The sequence below is a fragment of the Procambarus clarkii genome, chromosome 65, assembly GCF_040958095.1.
Source record: "Procambarus clarkii isolate CNS0578487 chromosome 65, FALCON_Pclarkii_2.0, whole genome shotgun sequence".
Classification (NCBI taxonomy): domain Eukaryota; kingdom Metazoa; phylum Arthropoda; class Malacostraca; order Decapoda; family Cambaridae; genus Procambarus; species Procambarus clarkii.
Window position 1 is genome coordinate 19,703,464 of NC_091214.1, and position 20,037 is coordinate 19,723,500.

The 20,037-nt window shown below is 43.3% G+C and overlaps 1 protein-coding gene across 1 annotated transcript in view; it reads right to left on the reverse strand.

The window, feature by feature from the left end:
* Nucleotides 1-1,434: 1,434 nt before the first annotated feature.
* Nucleotides 1,435-20,037, reverse strand: part of LOC123771149 (uncharacterized) — an 88,723-nt gene continuing 70,120 nt past the window's right edge. Inside the window, exons 7-13 of the mRNA XM_069309716.1 lie at nucleotides 16,193-16,330; nucleotides 13,633-15,652; nucleotides 13,291-13,583; nucleotides 11,627-11,678; nucleotides 8,161-8,726; nucleotides 4,349-4,399; nucleotides 1,435-3,335 (exon numbers count right to left, since the gene is read on the reverse strand). Coding sequence (XP_069165817.1) covers nucleotides 2,323-3,335; nucleotides 4,349-4,399; nucleotides 8,161-8,726; nucleotides 11,627-11,678; nucleotides 13,291-13,583; nucleotides 13,633-15,652; nucleotides 16,193-16,330 — 4,133 coding nt within the window. The 3' untranslated portion in view covers nucleotides 1,435-2,322. The remainder of the gene's footprint in view (nucleotides 3,336-4,348; nucleotides 4,400-8,160; nucleotides 8,727-11,626; nucleotides 11,679-13,290; nucleotides 13,584-13,632; nucleotides 15,653-16,192; nucleotides 16,331-20,037) is intronic.

The following is a 20,037-nucleotide window of genomic DNA, read 5'->3' on the forward strand; positions in this document are numbered from 1 at the left end:
GGGTTGAACACCCATTGATGACATAATAATGGTGATGACATAACGGACTGAGAGTATGGGTTTTAATCAGGAAGATCCTGTGTAACAAATCATTTTAGTTTTTATAATAGAGCCACAGAGATACTACAGGAAAGAGGTGACTGGGTTGACTGTGTCTATCCGGACCTAAAAAAGGTTTTTGAAAATCCCACACAAGAGGCTGTTCTGGAAACTGGAACATGCTGGAGGGGTGACAGGGAGACTTCTGACATGGATGAAAAATTTTCAAACTGATAGACAGATGAGGGGCAGTAATCAGACAATGTATCTGTACTACAATGTAAAAAGAGTACCACAGGGTTCAGTTCTTACACCAGTAATGTTCATCATCTACATAAAATATCTACCAGAAAGAATACAGAATTATATAAACATGTTTGTGGATGATGCTAAGATACTGGGGAAAATAGGAGATGATGACAATTGTAATACTCTTGAAATTGATCTAGATAAAGTTAAGTACAGTACTGTACTGTACTTAGAACGACAAGTGGCAAATGGAATTCAATGTGAATAATTGCCATGTTATGGAATGTGGAATTGGAGAAAATTGACCACACACAATTTACAAATTAAGTGGAAAAGAATTACAAAACTTACAAGATAAGAGACCTAGGGTGGTTTTGGATAGTAAGCCATCACCAGAGGAACACAAAACATATGATAGGAGCGTATGAGTCACTTTCTCCAACTTCAGACTTGCTTTTAATTATATGAATAGTGAAATACTAAAGTATTTCCAGTTCAGTTAAAAAAAAAAGTTCAAAAGTTTGACTTTTGTGAGACCAAAATTTGAATATGCAGTTGTATGGTGCCCAAATCTCAAACCACATAAATAAACTGGAAAATGTGCAACGGCATGCTACAAAATAGTTTCCGGAACTGAAAAACAAAGAGTGCCGAGGAGAGACTGGAGGCAGTTAAACATGCCAAAACTAGAAGATAGAGGAAAAAAAGGAGATATGATCACCACTTACAAAATACTAACAGGAATCAACCAAATTGACAAAGAAGAATTCCTGAGACCACCAACAAGAGGACACAGATTCAAGCTGAGGAAACAAAGGGTGCTGAAAGAATATTAGAAAGTTTTCTTTTGCAAACAGAGTGGTAGACAGTTGGAACAAGTTAAGTGAGGTGGTGGTAGAGGCCAAAGCCACCATTAGTTTCAAAGTGTTATACGACAAAGTACTGGGAAGACAGAACACCACGAGCGTAGCTCTCAGCCTGTAACTTCACTTAGGTAGTAACTACACTTAGGTAATTACCTCAGGATCTATCCACTGAATACAACAGATATACCCGGATAAACACCACACAGGTCTCGGGTAAGGAGTAAAACAACCTCTGGTGATGAATATAATTATTCTTAAGGGAAAATAAAAAGTATTGATGGTAAGGTATAACTGAGGATATATTGTGAACTAAAAGTCTCAAAACAGGTGCGCCTGTTCCAAAAGCTGTACCACATGGCCACTGTGACTTAATACGTCTGAATGCCTATATGCCCCCTAAGCTGATGTATCCTAATTATAGGTCTCCTTATTACAAGCAAGATTCAACACCACTCAAATTTTATAGGAACTAACACGAGGTAGAAATTCTGTCATAGGGGTCCTTAGTTTTAAGTTTAATATTTGCAAGATGACATGCAGCAACCCTGCTATAGGCATATACTCTATATTCACTCTTAGCCCACAGCTTGAAACAATTTAAATATAATAACAAAAACCAGATATGATCACTCTAATATAATAACTTAAGTAGAAATATTTGTTAAATGCTGTATTTTGTACATAACACTGACAGAGTGAACCTTCACATACATACACAAGCATAATGAAAAGTGTGCTAGCAAGTGGGCTCAGAGAAAGTTTAATTTTTACTAAACAAAAGATGCTACATGTTTGTACAGAAAAAATGCAGAGTAAGCAATATACCAGAATCTCTTAACATAAGTACACAAGCGCATTACTGTTTATCATACAGTTTCTCAGAGAACATCTAAATTCCTTGAGAAGATTTTTAAAGCATACAATTATTTTGAGTTTACTAAATATTCTCTCTTTACAGAGAATATGGCATTTATTACAATATACAGTATTGGTTAGGTGTTACAAGTGTTTTTCATTAAGCAAGGAATATCCTTGAGCCTCACACTTTTTATATATTCCTCAGATCATCTGAGATTGTTAAAAGGTCATTATCTCAATTGGAAGTCTTTGAATCTAAATTTCTTAAAACCTAACTGCAATACTTCATAAGCTATTTATATGTAACACATTAATGTTGGTAACTTTGGCTTCGCAGGCACTGAAACATTGCTTGCGCATCAAATGGACAAATCCCAAATTTCCTAAATTGACTATTTACCTTGTCTGGTGTTGCCTGAGCAGTGAGACAACTGATCATAAATGGAGCGAAGTTCTCTTCTAAAAGAGGTTTAGAATTATTTCTAACACTCCACTCATAGAGAGCCTTTCCCCAACTGGTACGGAAATAGTCTGCCACAATCCATTCAGCGGGACTCAATATTGACGACATCATTTTGGGAACAGTGATCAACTGTATTCCTTGAACCATGAAGCTCTCGCTCATCTTCATCATTGGTATGTTAGACAGACATTCATTTGTGAAGAGAGCCACAGGGAAGTGAACATTTCTCTTCTTGAGCCAAGGTACAAATACATCACTGACAAATTCGGAGATGCAATCACTGTAGAGCCAGCCGTTCATTGATGACCCTAATACCCACTCTTTTCCTCCCTCGGTATTTCTAAGAGATGAAAATAGTTTTTCTGGCATTACCATCCTAGGAAAGATTATCATTCCAGGTCCTATCTGACCATCTGCACCTAATACAAATAACACGGTCACTGTGTCTTTTTCATTTGAGCACTGAACCATTCCAGGAAACATTCTATGATATTTAATTTCTCTCGTTTGCTTGTCCAGGAAGAAATTAAGTTCCTGCATATAAAACAGTCGACGTGGTGTCACTCCATAGAATTTAACCATGTCTCTTCTTAAGTTTATGAGCCACTCTCGTGTTTCATAATCTGTGGGTATTGGACTAGTTTTCACTTCATCTACTGTAGGCAATCGATGTACATGAGTTTTATGAAAATCTTGGTACCACTTCATGGCCTCAGTTTTACAGCAAAAGGGCTTGTGCATTCCACGTGCCTGGAATAATTGCTCAACAGTCTTGGTTATACTGTTCATAGAGGATGGAAGTCCAATGTCTATGAGCTGCAAGACCAGAGCCTCAACCACAGCCATTATACCAGGAACACCTGTGAAGAACAATAACATTAAAAACTTTCATAATAATAATAATAATAATAATAATGCGTAGAGAAATCACACTAACGTCATATACCTGGTCTATCAATGAGAAAATTAACTGGAGTTCTGAGGTGACTCGAACCCACGACCAAGAGAATCCCAGCCGCTGACACTACCTACCGAACCACCCTGACTTGGTAAAAGTCATACAACTGGATTTCTACTGAAATCACAAGTCTGGCCCCTCCCAGTTTCAGGAGGGGCCTTCAGACTTATATCACGAGCACTTAAACATAAATTACATAAAAAAGCACGAGTAATGCCAATTCATAAAGGAGGCAATCCAGCAGACAAACAATTACAGACCAATATCAAATCTACCTATACTGTCAAAAATATTTGAAAAAATTATTTACAAACAGCTCTACTCCTACCTCGTAAAATTCAACATACAGTACCAAGTCCCTGTCAGTTTGGCTTCTGCTCCCAAAAAGAGTACCAAAGATGCAATTATTAGTCTGATATAATCTACTCAGCCCTTGACAAAAATGAGTTTCCGATTGGACTCTTCATTGACCTGAGAAAGGCCTTTGATACTGTTAACAATAACTACCTCACAGCCATTCGTGGTTTAACTCGCTGACTTTCTGAGTACCTTCCTCAGTGGTGGCATAAATGAATAACAATATGTATATGCCATGGCTCCCTTCACATCTGTGAGAGGACCAGGTTCTGACTCTGGGTCCCTGGTAGACCAGAAAACTATGGGACTGAATGCATCTAGTAGATGGCACCTACATCGGAGGTGGTAGCTTCAGGGAACCACAAGGGGCTACTACCCCCAGAAAAATAAACAATAAAGGAATCAGGTTAAATAAATATCTCTAGATCAAGTTACAAACCACAAATGTTATTACACACACAATATTTAAATTACATGATTTAAATTACATGACACAGTACCCACAGTAAATGAGTATTTTTTTACTTGAATTTCACATGTGAATGTTTATCAACTTACGTGGTTTGTGATGATGCAAATGTTCTGGTTCATCTGCACTCCACCCAATATCTGAAATTGAATTCCTGATCTTTATATCCTCGAAGCAGATACTAAAAATAACACAGTATTTTATTACAGAATCTTTTTTATTGGCTCAGGGCTATATCAATTACATTCATTTATGGTTGGCAATATATGTAAACAGTGTAAAGTTTTGCAAGTCATCATAATCTTCTATAATCCCTTGTAATTGTTTGTAATCCTTTTTAATCTATATCTTATGCACTTGGTTGGTCAACCTGATCTTAATAGGTTGGCCTACCTGATCTTAATAGGTTGGGCTACCTGACCATGAAAGTTTGGTCTAATTGTTCTTCGAAGGTTGGTCTGATTGATCTTGATAGGTTGGCCTACCTAATCTTGATAGGTTGACATACCCGGTGAACCCAGGAGGAAACCCCTCACTCAGGAAAAACACACTGAATGCAGGCAGAGTTGATGAAAGTGGAGTTGAATATCTGGCAGGAGCAGTGGAAGCCTTGAATAGAAAAAATGTAGAAACAACCTCATCATTAGATACCTAGCAAAAGTAGAGAGTAAGAATGATCAGGAAATCGGTGAAGAAATGATAGTGAAACTGATAGGAGGCAAGAATGATCTTAGTCTATCCAATGTGGAGAGGTTAGGTAAGCCCGAAGCAAGTACAGTATGAATACACTAAAAGATCTTGTCGGGTATGACTGTCTGTATCCATACAGCAAAAAACAAGAGTACTAAGATGAACGCTAAAGGAGTTAAGGAACTTAGAAGCATACAAAGATTCAAAGCTAGTGATCAGGAGAAGACAGGTGATCATGATCCTGTCCTCTCCTGGAGGAGAGGACATAGTCCTCCACCCAGCCAGGCAGAATTAACCCTATATATCTCGGAAGACGAACAGACACAAAACTGACGAACAAACAGTGACAACGAACAGCATAATAATGTACAGAATCTAGGAGCTATCACTCAGACCAACAGGAACAACGAAAGAAATTTAAAGTGCTTCTACACTAATGCCAGAAGCCTGGTGAATAAATGTGAAGCACTGTGTGTATATGCTGATGCAGAGACTCCAGACATCACTGGCATAAGTGAAACTTGGGGACATTATTGAAGGGAAATTCCTCCTCCTGGGTATAATCCACTGTTCAGAAAGGACAGAACATCAACATATATGCAGGTGGTGAATTGCTTTATGTGAAAGAGGACCTCAATGCAACCACCAATGAGGAACTGAACACCATGGGATCCTCAGTCATAATGGTACAATATAATAGCTCAACATGGTAACATACTGACAATGGGAGTATGTTACAGGGCTGACACAGCAACAGCAGAGGACGTTACTGATCTGCATAATGTGATCAATGTGGCATCACAAACACAAACTCTTATATTTGGCGATTTAACCACGAGACAATAGATTGGGTAAATCTAACATCACAAGCAGGAGATTAATTTCTAGACCTGGTACAGGACTCATTTCTAATATAACATGTGGTTGAGCCCACTCCAGGTAACAGCATTTCTGGACCTACAATCTTGAGCACCCAGTCCAACGACCAGGATGGCTCAAGCCGCTCATGAGCACGCCGGATTTGAAACAACACACGAGACAGCTTGTGGAACGGAGCAGAAGTAACATCCACCCAGAACGCAAGCTGAAGCTGCTTCACCAGCACTGCACATTACGAGGTGACAATATTCGGCATAAGATGACGGTCCCGAAACAACCAAGAAAGGACAAGACAACCCGATCCGAGACAGAAGAAAACCTACGGAGGGACAAGAAATAACGAAAGGACCGCCAGGAAACTTCATACTGCCGCCAAGACGAAGCACACAGTTGGGACACCATCAACAAAGCCACCTGCTCACCATACAAATGGTGATAGACTTATGTCAGAAAAAGACCAGACGCGAAGACTGGAAGAGAAGATCGAACCAGCTACGTAACTGACTCAAGCAGGAGCTCAAGCAGGCTAAAAAAGGAGCACAATTGCTTCAAGCCGACTTCCCCCTTCCCAAGCCCTGGGAACCCTCAACACAGATTCCCGGGGCCGAGCCCTCTTCCACGCCCACCACCCCTGAAGAAAAGGCAAAGTCCAAGGAAGAAAAGCTTCTGAGAAGGGAGTTGGGTGGGTTGACCCAGAAGCCTTGGCAGGAAAAACGAGTTCAACCACCTCCGTGCCCGAACTGGAAGGCACAGCCCCTGAAGCCACCCGAACCTCATCCCAAGCTAAACCCCACCCCGACTCCAAAACCCTCAGTTGTTTGGGAGTAGGAAGCCGGGAAAGAGGAGCAGGGTGAACCACACCCACACCTGGGAAGGAAGTGGGGACATGGACGGAACCATGGTCGAAGTGACCAATGCCCCCAAATCCTGGTGCCTTAAACCCATGAGGGGCAGCTCTGGGGCCTCTAATCAGGAAACCAACCTGGTGCATTGCAAGAAGGAGAATCGAGCATGCAACACAGCTGCCACCCGATTCCTGAGATGAGGAATGAGTAAATTGAAGTACAAGTGAAGAACAAGTCCCGCAAGACTCCGGGTCGTAAGTGTCCCCGACCCAACAGGCAGCACAACGGAGGCAGTATGGATGATCGTCACCCTGAGGCAGAGGCAACAAACAACCTTCAACTTCACACAAGGCGAGAGTGGACTTTGAAGAAGTATCCATGGTAAGATTAAGCCCACAGGGGGTCTTCCAGGACCCGTAGTGTAAATTAACCCTTACGGGAGCAGCAGTAAAACCTCGGGGGCAACAGAGGAGGACCACCAACACCACCTAGGCTAGCCTAATAAGTGGCTAGGCAGATCACCTCTGTCCACAAAAGGCAAAAACATAGGAAAAGGTAACTAAAGGCCCCCAAAGAAACACAACAAACAAACTGGCAGCCAGAGAGAAGCACCTGCCGCCGTATTAAAGGAAGACAGGCTGTGCCAGCTGCTGTGCTCCCCCCCCCCCTCCAGCCATTAACACTCCCCCAGGGCAAGACGGAAAGCCCAAGACTGCCCCCCCCCCCCCCGAGTATCTCGAGGGCGAAGACAACCTCGACCGATGAAGTCCTCTAGCAGGGAGTGATTTCCGAATGCCCCAGGAAAGATAATCCTGAGACGCAAGAGCAGTACTTACTGGAGTGCCTAGGGAAGATCACTCTAGGCACATGCTACTTTGTGTACAAGAAGACACCTGGCTAACACGCACACACACTTCTGGTAAAGCCGAACAGGGCAAAATCCAAAACAAGAACTTGAGACCAGAGATGACCGAACTGAACGCCAGCACATGTGTTCAAGAACTGAGAGTGGTGGGCTGCTGGCTTTCCCCTTACAGGGAAGGGGGGAAGGGTTGAGCTAACGATCGAGAGTGCAAGATGCATGAAGTATTGCTTGTTTGGTGTCTTTCAAGGAAGGAGGGGGGGGGGTTATTTTGATCTTTTAGGATGTAGATTGTACTGGTTAACCAGACAGTGGTCTGTTTTGATTCGCCTTCCTTTCTGGGTCCTTTCCTGGTCGATGGCAATTATGACATACAGTATTTTAAATGTAAAGTGCTCATTAGGGGAGCAATAGGCCATTGCTCCTTGTGCCTCTCTGAGTGGACCAGGTTCTGGTTCATGGTTCCTGGTAAGCATAAGAACCCCTGTGACTGATGACCCCAAACTAATATAGCACATATCAGTTCAGATAGCTCAAGGGAGCCGACGGGGCTCCCAGCGGAAAAGTTTCTTTTTATGAAAAAAAGAAAAAGAAAAGCAGCAGCAGCAACAAGCACATGACAAACCTGCAGGACTGCGATTGTGATTTGAGTCTGGTGAACCTGCACGTGACGATGTTGGAGTTTGCAGACTAGGAACTGGAGACCCTTGCACACTTGGTGGTCGCTTTTGTATCACATCTTGACTCTGTGAACTGTGTGGTAAACTTGGCGGTAGCTCTTTTATCACAACTTGACCCTGCGAATTGTGTAGAAAACTTGGTGCTCGCTGTTCTACCTCAACTTGAGCCTGTGAACTATGGGGCAAACTTGGTGGTAGCTCTTTTATCACAACCTGACCCTGCGAAATTTGCAGTATACTGGGTGGTCGCTGTTCTATTACAGCTCGAGCTTGTGAACTGTGAGGCAAACTTGGGGGTAGTTCTTTTATCACAACTTGACCCTGCGAACTTTGCAGTATACTTGGTGGTCGCTGTTCTATCAGGACTTGAGCCTGTGAACTGTGGGGCAAACTTGGTGGTAGTTCTTTTATCACAATTTGACCCTGTGAACTGTACGGCAAACTTGGTGGTCGTTGTTCTATCAAAACTTTGCCCTGTGAACTTGTGTGGTAAATTTGTGGATTGTTTCTCCTTCACGACTTGACCCTGTGAATTTTGTGGCAGACTTAGTGGTTGTTGATTCAGTGTGTCAGATCTTTGGGTTTCATTTAATACACGTAATGCCTGCTGGTTCATTTCTACCTGACCTTGGGAATTACAGGACCCACCTGGTGCCTGTTTACACAGTACAGAAAGTCCTTGTTTGCCTTGTGGCAGACCTGATGGCTGCTTGTTCAAAGTGGAAGAGCCTTGTTCACCTTGGGGTGTGGTGTTCAACTGCTGGATCACTGTAATTGAACCTAATTTTGGTAACAAACAACTAAGACATAATAATATTTGACATTATATTTCATATAAAGTATTTCATGACTTCTTTAAGCAATGTTTAGTTTGCATATTTTATACGAGGGCCTGGCACTGTTCTGTCCATTGTAAATATCCATCTTTATTATTATTATTATTATTATTACAAGAAGGAGAATGATGAAAAAGATGAAAGGAATATTAAACATAAAGCATTAGAGAGTAGTGGTGAAGAAATAAGATGTAGAGTGGAGGGAGGTATGTGAAAGTGTGATGGGTGGAGTCGATTATTAGTTATGATATTCACAGCACGAGATAGAAAGACACAGCACCCAGCCATTGTTTCTTGCACCTACAGTACACATCATGAAACGACTTCATGTTTCTTCACAATATAACCTTGTGGAAATGGATTTATATTCAGGATTTTGTGACAGGAATGTGGTAATAACAGCAATTTTGTGGCTGTTCATAGCGAGATATGTAGAATATTGGAGGTACTCTCTTGTATCACACAACTTGTACTGTCTTGTATCACACACAACACAACACATTTACAGTCTCCGTGGTGTAGTGGTAAGACACTCGCCTGGCGTTCCGCGAGCGCTATGTCATGGGTTCGTATCCTGGCCGGGGAGGATTTACTGGGCGCAATTCCTTAACTGTAGCCTCTGTTTAACGCAACAGTAAAATGTGTACTTGGATGAAAAAACGATTCTTTGCGGCAGGGGATCGTATTCCAGGGACCATAGGATTAAGGACTTGCCCGAAACGCTACGCGTACTAGTGGCTGTACAAGAATGTAACAACTCTTGTATATATCTCAAAAAAAAAAAAAAAAAAAAAAAAAACTGCTGGCGTCATCTGCTCGTATCATGTGGCTCCATACTGTGTTTTGATTTCATCACCCAATGAAGCCGGTCAGCCGAGCGGACAGCACGCTGGACTTGTGATCCTGTGGTCCTGGGTTCGATCCCAGGTGCCAGAGTTCAGAGTGAAAGGAACTCTGCCCAGAAACAATGGGCAGAGTTTCTTTCACCCTATGCTCTTGTTACCTAGCAGTAAATAGGTACAGGTACCTGGGTGTTAGTCAGCTGTCACGGGCTGCTTCCTGGGGGTGGAGGCCTGGTCGAAGACCGGGCCGCGGGGACACTAAAAGCCCCGAAATCATCTCAAGATAATCTCCCATACCCACCAGAAGCTGCCTATTACTTTGTTATAGTGTATATAAATGTTGATAGTGACATACAGTACAACACGTCTACGTAGCGTAATAACAGCAAAAACAGTTTGGTTGATCTAAGAATATAATATGTGTCACCATAAATGAGCCCCATATTTTTTAGAATATCGATGTTCCACACATTTAACTATATAAATTTCACAAATTACACACTACTGAATAATATTGCTGCAAAAAAAAACTAAATATAAAACCATTGACAGACACTGAAATAGTTATGTAAAAATATATTTAGGGAAGCCTCTGCCACACTCACTGTGAGGCGCTTGGCTGACCAAGTCATGTGTCATGTGTATATAAACCCTCAACACACTATCTTTATGGTTCATTATCGTGCACAAAAACACAGCGTCGAATGTAATGAAACGCCATTTTCTGGGTGAGACCTGGAGGCTCCTCGGAGCTATCCAGGCTGATATGAATATACTGTATTAGACTTTGGCATCAGTCAGTGTGCATGGAGTTCTAGAGCTACCGGGGACAACGAGCCAGAACCTGGCCCCCTCAGAGAGGTACGAAGAGCAATAGCCAATAGAAACCCCCATGTGGTTGGAAGCATTCTATATCTGCCATCGACTGGGTCAGGCACCCAGAAAGGTAAGCACCCTAAAACAAACCCCTATTCTGGTTAACATTGCTACTGAAAGCCGAACTAGTGGACAGAACTCCTCAAATGAAAACTAGCAAACAAGCATGATGTCACCACGTCGCCGTGCCGCTGTCTGCGCACCCCCCTCCCTGGGTGGGGGCAGGGGAGTCTCAGACCCCCGTGCTGGCTACCCCACACCCCAGTTCCGAGGCTGGATGTCAAAACACGCAAAAACCTGCCAACCAAAGGGAGGGAGGGTGCCAGGGAGCCTCCGGGGCTCACTCAGAAAATGGCGTTTCATTATATTCAATGCTGGTTTTCTGTGGTGATCCCCATACGGCTCCCTGGAGTTACATAACCCAAAACAAGTAAAAAGAGGGACTTACCCCTGGAGGCAGCCGTCATGTGCTCCTCAACTCGAAGTCGAGACAACTGGCTGCAACCTGCTTCCCAAAGCTACACACAAACGAGCAGGACCAGGAATGTTGACCAAATAATGGGCAGCCAGGACCCTGTCAGACCTCCAAAATACCCGTGCTCGAATGTCAGTCCAAGACACGTTGCCAAAGACAGCAGCCAAAGCAGCAAACTTACGAACGTCATAGGGCATGAGGATAGACCGCAGGCTGGATAGACTTAATAACCCTGCGGACGACCTGGGAGACCCAAGCCGTGGAACAGGGAACGAGGGAACCCAAATCAAATCAAAGCACGTTCCTGGCCACCGAAGCTGAGGCGCGCAGCGAAGAGTCGCTGACCGGACACAACACATGATGCGCCTCTGTCCTGACCAACCAAGCACCAATGACCCAAGGGTGTCTTCGAAAAGCCGTCATCTCGTTCTTTGCTAGAAAAGGAGACGGCTGCAACTGAACAAACCGACTACTAGAACCGAAGGAGCAGAAACCCCTGTACCAGAGGAGAGCATGAAGCTCACCAACTCAACCCCCAGAGGCCAATACCAGCAGAAACAGAATTTTGGAAAAACAATCTTGAACAGAAGGGCCCACCACAAACCGACGAGGAGAGAAAAGAGAGCACCGCGTCCAAGGACCAGAATGACTCAGGCAATGCATGAGAAGGCCAGAGATAAAACAAAGCATGAGAAAGCTTACAGAACAAGGCAGAAGTGACATCCAACCCGAACGCAAGCTGAAGCGGCTCCACAAGCACTGTACGATATGAGGTGATATTATTTGTCATTAAATGACAGCCCTGAAAAAAGCCAAGAAAAAGGAACAAGACAACCCGATCAGTCAACGAAGTGAGGTGTGAGTAGCTGTCCGGGAATCACCCCTCTCCCTCCCGGGAAGGAAGGGCTGTGCGGACAAGCGGCATGGCGGTGGTGTATGACGTTTGCTTGTTTCCTTAAGAGTTGGGGGAGTTCTGCCTTCCTGTTCAGTCTTCAGTTGTAATTTTCTTACCAAGTGGGATTTGTTTTGTTATGCCTACCTTTCTGGGTGCCTAACCCTGGATGATGGCAGACAAGAAATACCCCCATCCACAGGTGGGGTTTTCCAGAGGCCATTGCTTCCTGTGCCTCTCTGAGGAGGGACAGGTTCTGGCTCGTGAGTCCCGGTAGGCTGAACTCCATTGACTAATGCCCTAGACTAATATATCGCATATCAGTCCGATAGCTCCAGAGAGCCGTAAAGGCTCCCCACAGAAAACCAGAGAAGAAACAATTGAGAGACATTTAATTAAGAAAAATTATATTTGCAGCAACTACCGCCCCATGAGGTGGTAGGGTCGAGTATGTCTGAGCGCCTACTCTCTCAGTGCAACCTGTCCTCTTACAAATTACGGCTAATTGGCCATTTGCCCGTATGTTCGAATATGGACGTAATTTGAAAATGAAAAAAATTTGAAAATAAATTTTGATTTTTTTTTCCAAAACAGTAAGTTAAGGGTCCTCTGGTAGATTAGTTGGGCAGGAAATTCCCCTAAGTTTCAAAATGTCATGACAAATGTTAATTGAAAGTTTCCTCTCCTAACCTTTTCGAGTAAGCCAGAGGACTCAAAGAGAAAATGGGACAGTACATCACTTTTGTGAACCGATTTCATTTAAAATTACGTCCATTTTTAGCCACAGCGCACATACGAGCGAAGAGACGTTATTTTTAAGGGGACGGGTTGCTCAGTGCCCATAAATTGCTCATCTTCTCAGCTCCATCATAGCTAAAGTATGTCACATACAATATTTTAGTTTAGCTTCCCATGATCAGACTGCATTTTAACAATAAAGAAGAGAACAATTTTTTGGGGGAAATCATTTGTTTTGGCGTACCATGGGGGGTCATGGGGGGTGTCATATTATAATGCAGCGCAGTTAAGTGGTTAATCTCATCATCAATTTCAGTTTCAAATTGAAATGTCTTATATTCTATCATAATGCTGGATACCCCAGGAAAGAGGTAAAAAATGAAAGACCTAGAGATGACAAAAAAGAAAGAACAAACCTGCTGAACTTTGATTGCAATTGAAATCAGGTGTTCCTGTTTGTGATAACACTGAAGTTTCCAAGATAGGAGCTGGAGATCCTTGCACACTTTGTGGCAAATTTGGTGATAGCTGTTCCATCACAACTTGACCCTGTGAGCTGTGTGGCAAACTTGGTGGTCGCTCCTCCATGACAACTTGGCCTTGTGAACTGCATGGCAAACTTGGTGATCGTTGCTCCGTCACTACTTGACTAGGTGAACTATGTGGCAAACTTGGTGGTCGGTGATCCGTCAAAACTTGTCCTTGTGAACTGTATGACAAAACTGGGGGTCGGTGCTCCAATATTTGACTATGTGAACTATGTGGTAAGCTTCGTGGTCGCTGCTCTGTCACAACTTGACTCGTGGAACCATGAGTTAAACTGGGTGGTTGTTGCTCCATCACAACTTGACCCTGTAAACTTGTGGGGTAAACTTGGTGCTTGCTGGTTTAGTGTGGTACTTCTTTGGATGCCACTTAGTGCATAGGATGCCTGCTGATTTATTTCAGTCTGATTATGGGAATTAAATGGCCAGCTTTGTGCTTGTTTGTTCAGTACAAAAGGCCCTTGATCTGCTTGTGGTTGCCTGTTTACTAGTGCAGGCCTTTGTTCAGACTGTGTTGTGTTTGGCAGCTGGTGTTTTAATGTCATTTTTCTGTGCGCTTCTTGTAACAAATTTGATGTTCTCTGGGTCATGACCAGTTGCCCTTGAACACACTGGGAAAGACCTGGTGGCCTTTGTCCCTGTATTGTTTGTGACACATTATACAAGTGTTGGTTAGGAATTGAGTGCCCTTGTACAGTATTTCCTATTTGAGACTGTTGCTTGTCCATAACAAGTTGTCCTTTTGCACTGTATGTCATAGCTGGTTGCTGTTCGAGTCCAATATGTCCCTGTGTAGAGTACGGAGGGGGTGGTGGTCGTTTATCTGTAACATGCCTTGTATGGTTAATAACACCATAATTACGAGATGCAGAACCCTGCATGCTTAAATCTAAAGCATGTGTCCAAGTCCCTACATTTGGTGATGGTCTTATGCTGGATTGTGAGTAGCTCAATTGCAAGGCTGGATTTGAAGAAGTATCCGAAGTTGGTCCCATGAAGGATAGAGGTGGTGGCGGCATTATTCGAGCAGCTTTAACATTGCTATTCAAACCCCCTCCGCCCATAAAGGTAAGAGGTGGTGGTGGCGATGAACGGCCACTTGGTCTAGGAGGGTTCCAGCAGTCAGGTATATGTGCTGTTGGATATCTGCTGTATGCTGCAGGGATGCCTTGACTTAATGTCTCTCGAACCCTGCCTGTGTGGTCTACACTCAAAATTCTTGCCCCCAAGGGAGAATTTGTTGTCTGCACTAATGCTGTTGGTGGCACACCAGCTGATGAAGATACATGACCTTGAGGAATCATAGTGGGAGCATAAATCCTTCTTTGAAGGACAACTGGTTGGGTATGACCCTGTAATGAGGGTAAAGAAGCACTGCCATCTTGTGCACTAGGAATGGATTCAAGAAAATGGGACTGCCCTTGCCCAGTCTGAAGCTGTCCTGGAGCCATGAAAGTAGTTGAATAGATATGTCCTGAGGGCAAAGTGTTAGTAGTATACATCTGAGATTGAGATAATGCAATACCATGTGGAAGAGCAGGCTGAATAGATTTAGGATTATGCAAATGTCCTGATGTTGTATGGGCTTTCATAGTGGAGCGACTCTGTTTTACATGTGGTTTCACAGCTACATTATTCTCTATTCTGCTGCCATAAGAATCGAGCACCAGAGACCAACTAGGCGGAGGACGAAAGTTCCCTTTCAACCCAAACATTCCAGGATCCATCAAAATGTGACTTCCTTCTAGTGAATCCAAATCAGAGTTCCTTGATACTCTCTTTGCTAAACCTAAACCAATCCAAGCAAGGTGCCTTATTTGTCCACGACTTAATCTCTCATTACGAAACACCAGAAGTTGCTTTCTATTACAAGATATGATTCCATTACTAACTTTGTCACTTGTTCGTTCACCATCTCGCTTTGCAGTCTGACCAGAGCCATTGTTCAACACAGCGTTTTTGTGCTCCCCCATGAATTTAAGATTAGGTGGCGCCCCTTTTTGTGATTTACATTTTCCTGGATGAGGAGCCAAAGCTGCCCGAGTATAAACATCTGACGAAGAGGGAAAATTGTCTGGGGTCATTCCACTGGATGCTGGCCACAGCACTTGGTGAGCACTTAGAGGGCTTATAATAGGAAGACTGTGTTGTTCATTTACAGGTTCTTGAGATGGCTGATCAGAGACTGGTGCCGGCAATGGTGGGGGTTTCATTGGACGTAACCGCAGGTAACCTGATGAAAACCAATAATAGGTCAACAAAAATTTACAAATTTACAAAATTTACAAACCAGGGGACAGATTCATGAAGCAGTTACACAAGTACTTACGAACGTGAACATCTTTCCTCGAACTTTGACAGCTTTGTTTACAATTATTAAACAGTTATGAGCTTCGAAGCACCAGGAGGCTCTTTATAACAATAACAACAGTTGATTGAGAAGTTTTCATGCTTGTAAAGTGTTTAATAAATGTAGCCAAAGCCATCAAAGATTGAGGAAAGATGTACATGTTCGTAAGTACTTGCGTATCTGCCTCGTGAATCTGGCCCCAGACCTATGGCCAGGTAGAGCTGGAAATGTTACTGTCTACACTTAAAATACACCAATGATTACCCTGCCTTAATATGATACTGGTAAATATGACACCAAAATAAACTGGACTAAGCTAACCCTAAGCTCTCGGCAGCTGCCGCCTTGCATGACCTGTTGGAGACATGTATAAACAAATAAACAATATAGAGGATAAGCAAATTCAAGAGTTTGAATACTTACGTTTAATGTCAAAATTCCTCAGCCTCCGCCGCAGCAAAATCCCTGACTTTATGCCTATACGGTACTTCTTTAGGAACTCCCTCTTAATGTGCCTGTGAGTGAGCCTCTCCACTCTCACAGATAAGGTTTTTAAGCAAACTGGAATATAAAGCATGTGGATTTAATACAATGGTAAAAAGAAGGCATAATCACCATGCTTCTAAAAGTGTATTAATAATTATAATAATTATAATAATAATAATAATAATAATAATAATAAATTGGCATCCACACTTCCGTGGAAATAAACATTTCATTCACCTGGGCTCTAGGAGACTTGAATCATGGACCCCATGCATGAGGCAGCAGCTACTGTATATCCATTTGGCTATAAGAAGTCTTAATAAGCAAAGCTTCCAGAAACAACTACTGCTGCTATGCTGGAATTTCACTGGAATGAAAACCCAGTGTGTAATAGTCACAAAGTAAAGTCCGGACCATCAACCGTGAAGAGCTGTCCCCCAGGGTACTGTGCTTGCTACATTCTCATACTGGACATAGACAAGGACACAAACTATAGTACCGTATCATCCTTTGCAGATGACACTAGGATTTTTATGAGAGTAGACAACAAAGAGGATACAGCAAACCTCCAACCTAATGTTGGAGGTTTGATGATGACCACTAAGTGCTTACAAGCCTTGTGGTCATCTGCAATAAGAGCCCTAGACAGCATGGGCAGCTGCATACAGGGCTGCCACTTGCCTGCTACTTGAATTGACAAAACTGACAAAGAAGAATTCTTGAAACTTGCAACTTCAAGAACAAGAGGTCATAGATTCAAGCTGAGGAAGCAACGCTGGCAAAAAAAAAAAAAAAAAAAAAAAAAAAAAAAAAAAAAGTTGCAGAGTAGTTGATGGTTAGAACAAGTTAAATGAGATGGCAGTGGGTGCCAAAATTGTCAGTAGTTTTAAAGCTTATATACTGGGAAAGTTTATACACTTTAGACAGAGTATATACTGGGAAAACGGGACACCATGAGTGTAGCTCTCATCCTGCAACTACACTTAAGTACTGTAAGAGCTCGTAAGTCCATACCCTGTTAACCCGGACCTTTGGGTAAGGTAGTAAGTACAAAAATAATAGTATAGATTAGTACAGGTGACCCCTTACATTACGTGGTAGTTATATTCCTTGAAAATTGCATGACATTTGAAAATGAACTACTATATAAACAGAATACCAAATAGAAACAATTGTCTATTTGTCTTGACAAATAGACAATTGACAATTGTCTTTGTCCAAAGCCCGAAACACGTGACCAATACCCCAAGCAGGAGCCTGGGGTCCAAAGTTAGACAAGACAGATGTGAAACCCAATTGTAAACAGCAGCAGCACTGGCAGACCTGCCAACAGCACACTTAAAGTGAAACGGAGAAGGGTAGGAGTGCCAGAGTCAAAGTTGATGTCCTTGACTGCCTCATGAATACCACACAAAAAGGCATACAAATGATAAGGAAGGGGGCTGGGGAAGGGCAGGGGAATGTGAAGAGTGAAAAAAGGAAGGCAGCCAACTAAAGCTGACCAATACTGGCAAGGGCAGGAACAGCTGACTAGGAGGGTAGAAAATATAGCAACCTCAGCAAATGGGCAATGCTATAAAACCTAAACTGGCAATATACACTTGAAACAGGAAAGGAAAGAACACTCCCTACCATCCCTTCCAAGGAACAGACACACAAAGATACCCAGAACCAGTGCCCCAACCTGCAAACAAAATGTGGAAACCCAAATGGGATCTTTGTACTGGAGCTGGCACTGGTGTCTGCTGCTGAAAACAGGCTGAAACACAAAGACCCTAGAACCATGAAACACAAGAAGACTGTCCAAGAACCAAGACCCTGGAATACATCCACAGGGTTGCAGAGGAATCCAGCACAGACTGACTATAGGCACCAAGAAGCAGCCGTATAAAGCAAGAAAAACATGGCCAGGTACCCACCCCTCATCGGGGAGACAAAGTACAACTGGAAGTCTCCTCAGGTAACCCGAAGTCATGTAATGATCCTTGACCTACTCTCTCTACTCTTTCCCTTCACTCAATACCCCAACTTAATACCCCTGTTACAGTTCAGTGTGACCCCTCACTGAACTGCCACGAATATAAGCTGAATATTAAATGAGGACACAACAAGAATAGGGGTTATTAATTTATAACAAATAATTAAAATCATCAAACACTGCCACCACCTTCCCTAACCATAAATTAATGTGTCTAAATTATTGTTTCCCCAGGAAGGAAGGCACTCAATAATCATGGAACTCAAAGGGGCAAATACTGAGTTATGTTCATATAGTTTTCTCAACTATATGGTGACAATGAAGTTCATTACATGTACCGTACTAGTGGCATGTCTTCATCTCTGGGCGGTGGCACATTGCAACTGTTATTCTGGGTGTCTATATTGTCACTCCATATGGTTCCATTTATCCTCTGTGGCATCACCCAGAACAGCACTCATCAATATTTTGTTCATACAACATTGAAACATACATAAATACATACACAGTGTAAGCCTAATACAGTGTAGATGACAAATTGGAAATTTGAGGTGCGTTTACTTGATGTACTAAAACTCGGACAGACATTACCTTAATCCTGCAACCTCGGCCAAGATGCTGAGTGGCTGCCCCCAGATCAGTAGACCTGTACCCCAGTACACCCCCAAGACACACTAACTCTCATATTTTCTAAAACTCTTACCAGTGAAACAGGCTACACCCACTTAGTTCCTAGGCCCAATTAACTCTGCCTATCAAAGCTCAACCAATGACTACAGTGTGTCACTCTTAGGCCAGCCAAAACTCTGACTTAGCCCCGCCCCCCTAGGCCTCCTTGGAAGCTGAGGCCTGTCCTGAAAGTTCTGTTTTACACCCATAGACTCATGAACCGATCCCACGCTACACAGGAAACCACAGCTGTATATGGCTCCCAGCTCCCTCACTCGAAACTTGAGAATTACGGTAATTCGTCACTGGTCTTGAAACTGTCATGTGGTTAGTGGCGAATGCAGGAGGAGAGGGGAACGGATTGGAAAGGACTGGGAGACAAATGATTTGGAGGGATTGGAGCCATAGGGATTGGGGAACAAGTGGCTTGACCACCTTCCTAAGGGGTAATTTGACTCTGATTATGATGGGAAACGGCCAACAGGGAGGGGGAGAATGACCAGAGGGTCGGACAGACACATGGGAGGCAAGCAAGGGGAGGGAAGAGGAAGGGGAAGGGGAAGGGGGAAGTGGGAAGGAGCTATGGTCTGCACATACCATTACAGTCACTGAGTCACCCCTTCTGGAGGGGAACGAAATGTCTAGGAATAGAGCCAACATCACCTCCAAATGCTCACAAGCCCATGAGAAGAGAGCAAGTGTTGACAGTGTAAGCCCCAAAACTAAGGATACAGCTCAAAGTATAATGTTCGACAAAGAAATTATGGTTATCTTGAGATGATTTCAGGGCTTAGTGTCCCCGCAGCCCGGTCCTCGACCAGGCCTCCACCCCCCAGGAAGCAGCCCGTGACAGTTGACTAACTCCCAGGTATCTATTTACTGCTAGGTAACAGGGGCATCAGGATGAAAGAAACTCTGCCCATTGTTTCTCTCTGACGCCCGGGATCGAACCCGGGACCACAGGATCAGACGTCCAGTGTTCTATCCAATCAGCCACCGGCTCCCCATGCCGGTGATGAACACGGATAGAATATAAGGCTCTGTTGCCTCCATCAGCAACCCAGATGAAGCAACCTCTAAAGACACCCTCACCCCCCCCCCCCTCTCCCTGTTGAAGCATATAGACCACAGACCC